This window comes from Botrytis sinoallii, assembly GCF_014898435.1.
Source record: "Botrytis sinoallii strain Bc 23 chromosome Unknown BSIN_008, whole genome shotgun sequence".
NCBI classification, from domain to species: Eukaryota; Fungi; Ascomycota; class Leotiomycetes; order Helotiales; family Sclerotiniaceae; genus Botrytis; species Botrytis sinoallii.
In genome coordinates this window covers 418396-431640 of record NW_024066035.1, presented here as the reverse complement: position 1 = coordinate 431640, position 13245 = coordinate 418396, and the positions used below count along the sequence as shown (strand labels likewise).

Sequence of the window (13245 nt, the reverse complement as noted above, 5' to 3'; positions counted from 1 at the left end):
TCATATCATCGAATGGATCATTTGAAAATACACCAAAATCAACTATTTTTAAATATTCTTATTTTAATAACCAATCATTATTTCTGAAAATTGAAAGATTTAAAATAATGATAATAATTTAGCTTTTTAGAAACTTAGTTTTTATATAAACATCTTTATTAAATTCGACAAAAATTCGAAAATGCCACGATTTTCGTTACAAAAAAACTATTTCTATAATAATTCTTATAGTGTTTTGAATATTCAAGAAAAAATTAGATTTTCATAGTACACTTTTAATTAGATTTCATACATTAAATTTTTAAAAAATTCTATCGATAAATAAAGAAAGTGCACGGTTACGCACAGACGAATTTTGTATGTAAATTGAGTGATCCATTCGGTGATATGATCCACTCGATGATAAAACACGTTATATAAAGAATCAATCACAATTCAGAATATGAAATCAGGATTTCGAAAAGCAGATTTAATACCCTTTAATCCCAAAACTATATTTTCGAAACTAAATATTCAAATTTATATACTACTTACTCCTTTTCTTCCCTCTTTTAATTTAGATTAATGAATTTCTCAAACCCTTTATAATCTAACTAAAACTCTTTCTCAATCAATATTAATTAAATCTTGAATAATTTATTATTAATCAAACTCCCCTATATCTATATTCGAAACTATATTAACTTTAATTAAAAATATAAAGAAATTAGTTTATAAGAATATATTTTTGAATATAGAGATTTGTATATTTTGAAAGGCAAATAAGATATTAAGTAAATATCAATATACAAAAAAAACTCAATTACATTAAGGAGAAGTATTTATTGAATAAAAAACTCTTGATGTATTATTTCAGCAAAAGGTTGATATTCAGATTTAACATAATAAGTATCAAAATAAAAGAAATCCTAATAGGGAAGTATTTTCTAATAGGTATTATAGTAAATATGGAAAACCAGGTTACAATTTAAAAACTTGTTAAAACAATATAATAGATTCTAGATTATTAGATTCTTAATAGTTTTAATTAATTGATTTAATAATTGTGAAATAATATGAATTTGAATACAATAATTGAGGTGAAAGTAGCCTACATAATGATATGGCCCACATAATGATAAACCACGTTATACCTATATTTTAACTCGGATTAGATGTTGATTGAATGTGTTTTTTTCTTGTCAATTTCCAAATAGTCTTGAACAGTACTTAAAAGTAGGTAGTGAGGAGTTATGAGCATCATCTATCCTTCTTTGTTATTAGTACTTAAGATCCTATCCCTCTACAATTGATTTTGAAGGGGTTGGGTAGCTCGGATTGTGAATGCATTTTCACCCTATCAATTAGACCATCTGACAGCCAATCACTTATATCGAGGTTACTGGGAATTTTCGATGTTAGAAAGGAACGAAGATATATTTTTATAATGCTATCTGCCTATCAAATTTCAATAACTTCTTCGCAGTATCAATTCCCCCAAGAGCAGTATCTTTACATTCATTAGTGATCTGTTCTCTGTCATTTCCCAGTCCAAGATTTCATTGTCGTACTAAATATTGTAAATGTTAGGATAGTAGAATAGTGTTGTTCACTTTGACCAAGTAGAAACATCTAGAGTTTAATTGAATAAAGACTCTGAAGTTCCATTGTAATATAATAACACTTCTGTTATCGGCGAATCTTGACGCCCAAAATCGAGAAGAAAAGAATGTAGTTCTTCATGTACTGACATATCACGGCCTTCTTGCCCAGCCAATCAGATCACCTCCAAAACCCATGGGTCAAAGTTCAAAGTTACTCAAAAGCCTGGCATCCGAAACTTTCCACTCCACTGCTATTATCGAGAATGCTGATGAAGATCATCTAGAATGGTAGTCATGCTTTTTGATGGCCCAGGCTGGAAGCGCCTCACTCGGGCTGAAGTCTTCGTCATAATAACCACATTTCTTCACAGTAGGAATGAGTATATTTTCGAGTTGATGAGCAGCGCCTCTTTCATTGACGTTCCAAGCAGTCATTTCCTTGACAATGTTTCTAAGGTAAGGCGAGTAAGATGAACCGGCGTCTAAGTCGGATTTACGACATTTTCGAGATGACAACCATAGATCAGTTTCATCGCGATTTGTTGGATAAAATTCGAATTTGAAATGTGAGAGTGCTCCGAGCCACCGTTGCCCATGCACAACAGCATTGGTAGGTCTGCAAAGATTGTATATACAAACCCCGAGCGCATAGAGATCGCTCTCGTGAGTATGATATTGGTTCGGAGGAAAGGTACTAATATGCCAACCCTTTGTTGCGGGAGGATCCCAGAGGAGTTCAGGTGCCCAGAAGTGTCTCGTCCCGCAAGCTCCAGATCCCTGTTTATGATTATCAGTGGCCAAACCAAAGTCACTTATGACCAGAAAAGGATACTTCGTGGCTCCGTTCGTCGACCTCGACCGTATGAGAATATTATCAGGCTTCATATCGCGATGTAAGATTGGTTTCCAGCCCTTTGCAGGCCCTGTTCCCGTGTGGTTTTCATTGGTTATGAATGATTTTCCGCCCCAAAGGTAGGAAAGAGCATCACAAAGTCCAACAATAGCGTGCCAAACAAAGCGCTCAGGTACATTGACCGCATCTCTTGTACCCAGACGTTGAGCATGACATTTAATAAGATCATCCAAAGATCCTAAATCGCAAAATTCAAGAAACAATGACGCGCTAGCTGGATGCATGTCATTTGGTTCTATAAATCCATTAATATATCCGGCGAGACCGCCATGCATCACCCTGTGAGTTATCCCAATCTCGACTACGCCCATTCCAGGCGTTCCATCTCTCAGGGGTTGCAAGTCATCTTTCTTGAATCGCTTCTCGACATAAAGCTTACCCGTACCCTTGAGTCGAACAACATGAACTCCGCCATTCATTCCGCCTATAGCGCCATTCCCAGCGTCGAGTGTTTTGACGATTGTATACAAATGTCGTATGTTCTGGTTCCCAATAGCTTGACGTCGTGATTTCTCGACAGTTCCATTGGTATTTACCATCATAGTTGCAGATTCTCGAACGAGTCTGGAGACACCGATAAGGCTTGAGTTCATGACTTCTTTTTTGAAACGCGGGTTGTTATGTGATTGTTCCCCAGTCTGCGTGTTGTAATAATACTCACGAGGATTTGGGACAGACCTATCAACCTTGAGTTGCCAAGGCTTTGGGATTGCACCCTTCATAGGATGATCGTAAGTCAAATAACCATTAGGACCACGGAAGAAAACTCGATCATTGTTATCAAATTGACCATCCCAACCTGCAGGTAGGTCTGTCATCTCTGGAAGAAGTGCGTTTACCATCTTGCTGGATCTCCTTAGACAAGAAAGAAGATGATATACTGAACAGTCGTGTTCGATAATAAGAAAGTTGTTGTACTTCCAGGAGGATTTTTAGGACATTAAACCGGCGGAGATAGATTGAAGTAAATATACTAATGATTTGTGCATGGGTTGCAAAATTATCTTGCGATGATTCGTATGTGAATCACCGTTTTATAATGCTATGGCTCAAAATGTGAATCGAAATTTATTCTAGTCATCGATGTGCAGCCAGAATTAAATATGAAATAAAAGATTCTAAGAATCAACTCAATCTTTTCCTTGGTATTTTGTGAATAAGAGATGTCGACCAAGGATAACGTATACAGTTTTGAGCTTTGCAAACGCAGAAGGATTAAGGATGGGCCGCATTCAATCATTACTGACTTTGAGCTGTTAAAGGCCATGGCAGTAAAGAAGAATATCGCAGCACGAAGTAAAGAAAAAAGGCAAAAAACTCGAGGGGCTCCTTCGAAACACCTGAGTGAAGAGGATATCCAGCAACACGCCATACCTCATCAAGTATATACCTACGACCAGTTATTGCAGAACTATCAAAACTTCTTCCTAACTGGACCATTGATGAGGTGCTTAGATGATGACAAAAATATTGACGAAAGAATGGTAGGTATATTCATTCTCGGTTTCATTGTGAAGAGTAACCCTTTTGGACTGATCCGACTAACTTGTGTGTCCATGATCTAGGGAAACGAACTTCTTGTGAGATTACGGGAAGAAGTACTAAGAAGACCACCGAGTAAACGCCCCCAGCCTGGTATACAAATGACTTTTGATAATTATCGCAAAGAACTTCAAATCAGAGCATTTTGGGATAACGTTAGGCTGCAGCTTCAAACTAATGAAGAGGACGATTATATTAATGAGAGCAAATCAAAGGCTCCCTCTGAAGATTCCACAAATAAAGAATTAGTGGATCATGTGAAATCAAAAGCCCGAGGACTTCGTTCTTTGAAATTAGTAACGAAGATATATGGACGTCGTGATGATGCGAGATTTAGCACATGGCAAGGAGCAACGGGAAGTGTACATGGCCTTCGCTCAAACAAATTAGCGGCACAACCCCAGAAATTTTAGCTTCAAAGGGTCTCGGCAAGTTCCGGCATCCTCGACCAATTCAACACGTATTGTTCGAGCGCACCGCATGTAATCTTCAACATTGAACATTCAAACCACAATCATACAATATGGATCCATTCTCAGCAGAGGGCGAGCTTCTTAACTTGCACAATCATTTCCACCAAGGTCAATATCAGGAAGCCATTGATTTCGATACCAGTGCCCTTTCTCCAGAGAATGCACTCCCAGCGCGGGTTATATCACTAAGAGCTCAAATTGCACTCGGACGAGCTGAAGATGTTCTCGCAGATGTACAAGGAGAAGATGCCGTTGAATTAAAAGCTGTCGGAGCTCTAGCCGTGTTTGTGAGCGAGGATGAAGATAGGGGCGTCCAGATGATTTCGAAATTGGCAGAGGACTCGAGCGACAATGCGACAGTGCAGGTATTGGGTGGAACAGTTCTACAAGCTGCGGGAAAGAGCGAGGAAGCTCTGCAGTTGTTGGGACTGCACCAGGGGAACCGTAAGTATTATACACTTCAGGGTCACTCTATGGTCGCAGAGGGGGGCTAATCATGGGAATTAGTTGAGGCGGTGGCTCTCATTGTTCAAATTCATCTAGAACAAAACCGTACCGATTTGGCTATCAAGGAAGTTCAACAAGCTAGGAGATGGGCTCAAGATAGTCTGTTGGTTAACTTGGCAGAGTCCTGGGTGGGACTTAGAGTTGTAGGTTATCTCAAGTCCAGTATACAGAGTATCTTTTACTAACATCACCCTAGGGCGGAGAGAAATACCAGCAAGCATTCTATGTCTTCGAAGAACTCGCACAAGCTCCATCAACATCCTCAACACAAAGTCTTGTCGCGCAAGCAATCGCAGAAATACATCTAGGAAGATTGGAGGAAGCAGAAGCAGCATTAGATCAAGCTTTCAGCAAGGACCCCGAGAATGCTGAAGTCCTTGCAAACAAAGTCGTCTTGAAGACAATCTCAGGAAAGGAATCCAGTGATTTATTAAGGTATGTGTATTCTCCCTATAGGCGCTGCTTTCGTTCCGAATCAATCAAAGATTGAACATTGGATTTATGCTATACCTTTCTTGAATTCTTTCTTGCAAAATCATTGGAATGGCAATCCAAGGTTCAGCTCATGTTTGAACCACTTTGCAATGTTCCTTTTACTAACATTTGTCGTCTAGTTCATTAGGAAGCACAGCACCAGAACACGCATTCTTGAAGGACTTGGAGGAGAAGAACTCCCTCTTCGACAAGGCTGCCACGAAATACTCTCCCAAGGTCGCCGCCGCATAATAGACCATAGTTTAGTAGTAGTAGTAGACACAAAAATCATTTAGGGCGTTGGGGGAATTTATGTCGTTGTTTAGCGAGGGATTATAACAATGGTCTTCTCTTGTTTATGGAATGTTGAGATGGTTTATGCGAGAGTGAGGACATGACCACTCCATCTATGATCCAGTACCCGGTTGATGGCCATGGCTACTTTCCTAGGCTGCTCATAGTGGTCAGCAGCATGGGAAAGGGGTGATTGAAAAAGCGCAATCAGATAGAGAGAGAAATATGATGAATATCAATAATCTACTTACGATACCCAGATGATCAAAAATTATCGCATCAACCTGCACTCACTGTAGATTGTAGATCGCTAGGCGTATGGATGTGACTTTTATGTACATACGAAGTATGTACGAAGTGGTATGTGTAGGTAGGTAATTTATTTTGATTACCTATCACGTGTTACCTAGATCCATCATGAGCTTCAAGCTTGTCTTGTCTTGTCTTGTCGTGTCGTGTTCATCAAACAGATTCACAGATAAGAATAAGTTAGATGCAATCTAATCCGAATCAGAATCCGAATCCGAAGATTTAGATGTAGATCTAGATCTTCGGAATAGATCTTCGGAAGACTAGTAGGTAGGTACTAGGTGGGTAGGTATCTAACACATTTTTGTTCCAACGATAACGTCTCCATGGATAAGAGGGAAGAAAAGGAAAGATGAAGAAGAAAAGGAAAGGAAAGGAAAAAACCAAGTACGTAGAGTAGATCTACTTACTTACTTACTTACATGTGGGAAAAATCTCACGATAACCTCATTTTGAGTCATACTAGGTAGGTCCGTATTTTTTTCCCCTGGGTTTTTGGGGTGATGTATGATGTACGTAATCAGTGTGTGTTTGGAGTACTGGGTAGGTAGGTATCGTACAGAAAGAAGATCTTGATGGCTAGGTATCTGGAATCTGCATTGTGACATCATTTTATTTTATTCTACGATATTTCATTTCATTTCATTTCGCAGCAGAAAAATCGAATCGAATCGGATTGGAAACCCCATTCTGCTTTCCAAATTCCCATATGTACAGACGGAGTACATGTATACCTAGTACCTGGTATCTAGTAGCCAGTCGACTGCAGTCTATTGTAGTTGGGAAGGAAGAGAGGCACATTTCCAGGTGGTCTTGGAGCTTTGAATACTCCGTAGATATAAATGAAACAATTCATTAATTAATCAATCATTAATCAATCATGTTACTCGTTACTCGAGTAGTGAAATATGCAAAATGACGATCTGGATACTTATTGTGTTGCGTGGAATGTGCATACAGTAGGTACCTAGTAGACACTTGAAGTATATTTCGGGTCCTGTTTGAATCCATCTATCTAACTAGATAGGTATCCAACCAATAATGCGAAAACGTGCATGCGGTATTCGACTACGAAGTAAGTATGTGGCTCAATCCTCGCGTCAGTATATCGGTGAGCACCTGAGCAGTTTGTCTTAGCAATGCCCATGATCACGAGCAGTCAGCAACGCATGCATGTAGGAAAAAGCGCAAAGAGAGAAGGAAGCGTGGAGCACAGTGTGCAAGCGCTTGGATGATGGGATGGATCGTGGCTTGAAATTCTCCGTGAGGAATATACGCCAGTGTGAGAGTGTCTAAGATAAGCCTGTTTGTTCATGGTTTCAACTTTCACTCCATGCATATGCATGTGTGTGTATGTATTTTACGGAGTACCTAAGTGTGGTGCATCGTTTTTTGACTCGGTGCTTAGGACGTGCAATGGAATCCCTTGAAACAAATTGTGACACGGTTCGGGACTTCCTTTTTGGTAACACAACGTGCATAGGTAGTAAGTAGGTCGGAGGTATGGATGTTCTGGTAGATGAGAAATTGGAGTGCATGGAAACTTTGAACGTCGGTCGGTTGGTTGGTTGGTTGGTGGGTGTGTTCTGTTCTGTTGTTTTGTGTTACTGGGGTAGCGAGTCTAGATGTATGATGTCATTAGGTATGTACTGTGCACCGTACTGTACTCTGCGTTTTCCTCACCTCACTTCACTGCACGAGTGTGATGAATGATGAATCATAGGTACCTATCTATTACTATTACCTACGATAGTATCACCTCGTAATTTCCTACCTAGCATTGTCGACTCAAAACAATCCAAACACAACATGTATCCATCCAATCACAACAGAGAATCACAAACACATTTTCTTCCTCTCACATGCTCAACAATGGCAACGCACACTCTAGATCCTTCGTATCTTCAAGAACATTCTGTCCGTTCCTTCGCACCCACGTCTTTTCTTCCACGCTTACACTCCCCCACCAATCACTTGTTCCACGCACTGCCCCTCTATTCAAGTGCCCCACCAAGGTTCCAGATACCAAGATCGAATTTGTCCTTGAGACATCGATATCTCGTTTGCCAAAGTTGGAACTAATGGTGGGCAACTTTTCCAAGAGACACACCTACCAGTAGAAACTCATGACACGAGTATCTACTAGCTACCTAGTATTATCGTGAGAATTTGGTCCACGACTTTACGCAGCATGAACACATCTTTGTTGAGATGCATTTGCATCATGTAGGATGGAGTCATTGTTTAGGATGGATGGGGGAGATGGAGATGGAGATGGAGAAAGTGAAGATTATCACAAAGCAGATGGAAGAAAAGTAAAGGAATAGTTTCACATCAATGAATATACAAATTGGGAACCGCCCTCGACTTCATTTTCTCTTTTTGCTATAATTGTTCAATCAATCAATCAATCAATCCATTCAGGCAATCTACCAATAAATCCCAACACCAACATCTCAACGGCGTTTAAACATTCCAACTCCAGCTTTCACCAAAGGCCCATATATATACATCAACTTTCATCCCGCTCTCCGCCTTTCCTCCAACTTTGAACCCATATTTCTTATCCCTCCTTGTCTGCATCACTGCATCACTTCCATCGTTCATCGAGATACCACACACATCTTATCAATCAATCAAAAAAAAAAAATCGTTCTCGACCTTTCCGTGCCTACCTAGCTCAAACTTGGCTCACTAGCGTTCTCCCCCTGATACTCACATATTTATTTATTGACCTCTTCATCCTTTTTCTTCTTTTCAGAATGCCTTCTGCAACTACACCACCAACTCTCAGTACCAATTTGGCAGTTAAGAAAACTAGTTACGCTCGCACACAAGATCCAGATATGTTGAACTGCAAGAGAAAGATTATTTGCTTTTCGGGTATGTATTTCCTTTTTTTGATATACATGTACTCTATCCGGACTGGTATACCCAAAGAATACACTTCTCAATTGATTTGATATCAAGTCATTTGATCAATATTTCGTATTCCAAGTTATGTGAATATATTCAGAAGATTTGATTTATTACAAATTCAAAGTCTTTTTTATATTTAATTGGATATTGATTTTGTGATTTGATATCAAAATATCATTGTCTGGGTATAGTTGGGTACACTGCTTTTTGCCTATATGAGAATACATATATATTCAGATAAGAAACTAACATCTCCACTCCAGATTTCGATGGCACAATCTTCATGCAAGATACCGGGCACGTCCTTTTCGATTCATACGGATGCGGAGAAGAACGTCGTCAGATCCTCGATGAACAAATCAAAACCGGCGAACGTTCTTTCCGTGATGTTTCAGAAGAGATGTGGGGATCTCTCCGCGTTCCCTTCGAAGATGGTTTTGCCGTGATGGAGAAAACTCTCGAGATTGATCCTGATTTCCAAAAATTCCATCGCTTCTGTATTGATAACAATATTCCTTTCAATGTTATCAGTGCGGGCTTGAAGCCTGTGTTGAGAAAAGTGTTGGATAAGTTCTTGGGAGAGGAGGAGAGTAAGAGAATCCAAATCGTGGCAAATGAGGCAGAGATTAGTGAGGATGGAAGTCTGTGGAAGCCAGTTTGGAGACATGACACTGAGTTGGGTCACGACAAGGCATTGTCCATTACGGAAGCAAGAGAACTTGCTCAATTGGAATGTGAGGATGGAACTATCCCATTGATTGTATTCATTGGTGATGGAGTTTCTGATTTACCTGCTGCGAGACAAGCAGATGTTTTATTTGCACGAAGAGGTTTGAGATTGGAGGAGTATTGTGTGGAACATAAGATTCCTTACATTCCATTTGATACTTTTGCCGATATTCAAAAGGAAGTGGAGAAGATTGCTGAGGAGGATCAAGCGAAGACTGGTGGTGCAGGCAAGCCAGCTAGATTCAACCCAAGAGCCAACTTGTGGAGAAGAGTTTCAAGTCAGAATGCTGTAAGTTGTTTCTCATTCTTGGTCATTACTTCTTAATACTAATATTACATTCAAGGTTCCTTCATATGTTGCTGCTACTCCAACAAAGGAAGAAAAGATGTTCTTGTGGCCAGAATCTTTCTCTGAGCTTAAAGAAAATATACCAGCTTCAATCACGGAGGAGGTTGGCGCTTAAGATGGAAGATGGATAATTGTTATCATCTTCCGTCTGCTATATCTTTATTCACTGCATTTTTATTCCTTTTTATAAGTTGCATGGCGTTGAGGTATAGGCATTAATTAGCTAGCCGGTCGGGGAATCATTTTTTGGTGGATTTATAGGGGGTTCAAAAGACCTGTTGGTTCGGGATATTATTGCGACTAGATATATAGATTACTTGCAATAGATATTTGTTCTTATGAATTGGTTTGTTATTCTTGGTATTTGTGAATGTATTGGTATGAGATGATAGAATTAGTATATAATAGTATTGTTACTATGATCGAGTTTGCGATTGTAATTAAGTCGGATACCCCACTTTCTGGCCACCCCCCTTTTGGGCCACTTTTTATACCCAAAATACACCAAAAATGGAATTTTTAACTTTCTTATTTATGGATAGAATTCATTGAAAATTTGTATATATATAATTTAGATCGATTTAAGCTTATTCTAAAATTTTTAGATTTTTAGGACAAGCAACTGGAAATAAGCAACTGGAACAGTCATATATATAAAGACGATAATTCTTTACGAAGGATCTCTTTACAATTCACTTTATTATAATATATTCTAGAAATAGTCCAAGGGGCTCATTATGATACCATCAATATGCAGTTATAAGCATTCTGTTGCACTGCTGAGTATGTTGGGTTGCAACCCGATTGTTTTTATAATGATGACAATAATCATAGTAATAATTAATATAGAAAGAAATGATAATATATAATCTATTTACACACACACACGCATTCAATTTCGCACAACATATACTCCTTATTTATTTCCCCTGCCCCAGCAGGCTTAATCCTATCAAACCTTGTACTCACAGGAGGCTCCCATCACGCCAATAGCGATACATGCCTCTGATGTGTTGAGCGGTTCCTCAATCTAGAGGGTATTCCTTCTTTAAGCAATTACTAATACCTTAGGGGCTGGCATACAGTCCCTATCAATTATAAGATCATTTACAGATTCTGCTCTTAATGTAATCAAAAAACGATTCAAAAGGATCGATAAGATAAAGGGAAAGAGATGGAAAGTAATCGAGATATTCGTGGTATTAGCAGATAAGCTTGTATAAGGGTTTCAAGGCTAATAATACAAACTCGCTATGAAGTTTAAGAGTACAATTATTTCTATTTTATTAGAAGTAATAGAGATTACCTTTAATCAAAAGAAAAAGCCTATAACAAAGCAATTACAGTCAGAAAGTAATATATAGAAAACCTATACTGATGTACTGAAAACTTAGATAAGGTCTAAGGCAGTAAGCTTTATTATAGGCTCTACTAATATAATACGCTTTGTTTTTAATGAAAGTATAAATACTGAATACTTGAAAGCACACAGACTCAAAAAAGAGAATAATTGAATCGAGAAAACGATTCTTATAATAGCTGATAGGGAAGCTCTGCTTTTAGAGACTAGTCCCTTTCTATTAAGATTCAGAATAAAAGAGATAGTTGCTAGAATTATATTAATAAAGATCCTTTTTCTTTAGAGAAATAATATAGACTGGATATTAAAATATAATTTTAGTATTAATTAGAAAAAGATTATAAAAATAGAAAATATCGAGTGGGTATTTAAAACCCTTTATATAATAAATATATATAGATTAGAAAAATGGTTTATATATACAGTTCTATAAGTACCATACGATTTCTATTATATCGAAAATACTCCTATTCCTATACCTATTAAATTTATCAAGAAGGAAATCACAGCTCAAACCGGCAAGTAATCAATCAACTACAGATTGACACATAACAAGATCAACCTGATTACTAAAAGAATTACCTGAATCATTAGCTTCAATACTGTAATACCGCAGTTCCGACTATTCAATAACAGCTTCTACTCGATTCTTCTAAATAAACCTCAGGAAATTCAACTTTATAATACTAACTGCCTAAAGTATTGTAACCCCTTTACCTACAATAAAGCCTTAAGATACTCGATATACAGTAAACTAAACACTAAGTATAAAAGCATACTTATATATCAGTAATATATTAGAGCAGCTTAATATATTAATTGTTATAAGCTCTTCTATACTGATCATTCCAATTGCTTAGCTATTCCTAGAGTCTACATTAAACGATGAATTGTTTTAACCACAAAGAAACTGGCTACAGTCAGAGCTATTAGCAGAAAAGACTATAAAACATTATACAGAGCAAATATAGATAAAGTGGATTATACCCTTAAACCACCTTTGCCTTTTAGAATAACAATTGCAGAAACCCCGATCACTCTGGGAGCAAGAATTATAGTATATAAGAATAAATATCTTAGCAAATATTCGCATAGATTTAATATAAGTTTACCAATTATATTAACTATATTATATATATACCCAGCTTATAGTTAAAACTAGCAGAATCTTAATATAAAAGCCTTAACAGAAAAAGCCTTTATTTTAATAGATCTGGAAATAAACAATATAGAGATCTTTATAATAATAGATATTATATCTAGATTCTCTCTATAAGTAATATAATTAATAAGTATATTCAAAGGAATAAAGGTTTTATTATTATTTAGACAAATATAGACCAGAAACACATAAATCATATCATATTATTATAACTAATAGCTGAAGCTTAGCTAAATATAATATATTTATAGAAACTAAGACTATATTGAAATTCAATTATACAAAATCATAATACATATAATTGATATTAGCTGATTAATAATTAGAACCTTTAGGGAAACTTAAAGAAGAATAAATAAGACCCTTAAATTATAATATATATACGAAAAGATATACACTTAAAAATAAAATAAATAAATCAACTCGAAAACAAAAATTTATTTTGAATATAAGTTAATTTTATTTATTTATTTTATTTATAGTGATTAACGTCTAATATCTGACCTCCCAAGGGGTATTCTAGACGTACTAAGAAGTGGGCTTACAGGCCGCTAGTGTTCCAGCCACTCATAGTAGTATAATGTTAGCTAATTAGGGGCTTGTTGTTTCTAGTATTCCCCCGCTTAATACC

At 37.3% G+C, this 13245-nt stretch overlaps 4 protein-coding genes across 4 annotated transcripts; 3 read left to right on the top strand and 1 right to left on the bottom strand.

Moving 5' to 3' along the window:
- Positions 1-1859: 1859 nt before the first annotated feature.
- Positions 1860-3338, bottom strand: EAF02_005218 (uncharacterized protein; the record flags this gene model as incomplete). Its single annotated transcript, XM_038901266.1, has 1 exon — positions 1860-3338. The coding sequence occupies one exon, from the start codon at positions 3336-3338 to the stop codon at positions 1860-1862; it is 1479 nt and encodes a 492-aa protein (XP_038758606.1).
- A 321-nt stretch (positions 3339-3659) lies between these two features.
- Positions 3660-4451, top strand: EAF02_005217 (uncharacterized protein; the record flags this gene model as incomplete). Its single annotated transcript, XM_038901265.1, has 2 exons — positions 3660-3980; positions 4062-4451. The coding sequence occupies 2 exons, from the start codon at positions 3660-3662 to the stop codon at positions 4449-4451; spliced, it is 711 nt and encodes a 236-aa protein (XP_038758605.1).
- Positions 4452-4561: 110 nt separating this feature from the next.
- EAF02_005216 (uncharacterized protein) lies at positions 4562-5744 on the top strand (the record flags this gene model as incomplete). Its single annotated transcript, XM_038901264.1, has 4 exons — positions 4562-4955; positions 5019-5161; positions 5215-5453; positions 5633-5744. 4 exons carry the CDS (start codon positions 4562-4564, stop codon positions 5742-5744), a joined length of 888 nt encoding a protein of 295 aa, XP_038758604.1.
- A 2079-nt stretch (positions 5745-7823) lies between these two features.
- EAF02_005215 (uncharacterized protein) lies at positions 7824-10435 on the top strand. Its single transcript, XM_038901263.1, has 3 exons — positions 7824-8978; positions 9278-10032; positions 10088-10435. Exons 1-3 carry the CDS (start codon positions 8858-8860, stop codon positions 10205-10207), a joined length of 996 nt encoding a protein of 331 aa, XP_038758603.1. The 5' UTR covers positions 7824-8857; the 3' UTR covers positions 10208-10435.
- Positions 10436-13245: the final 2810 nt, after the last annotated feature.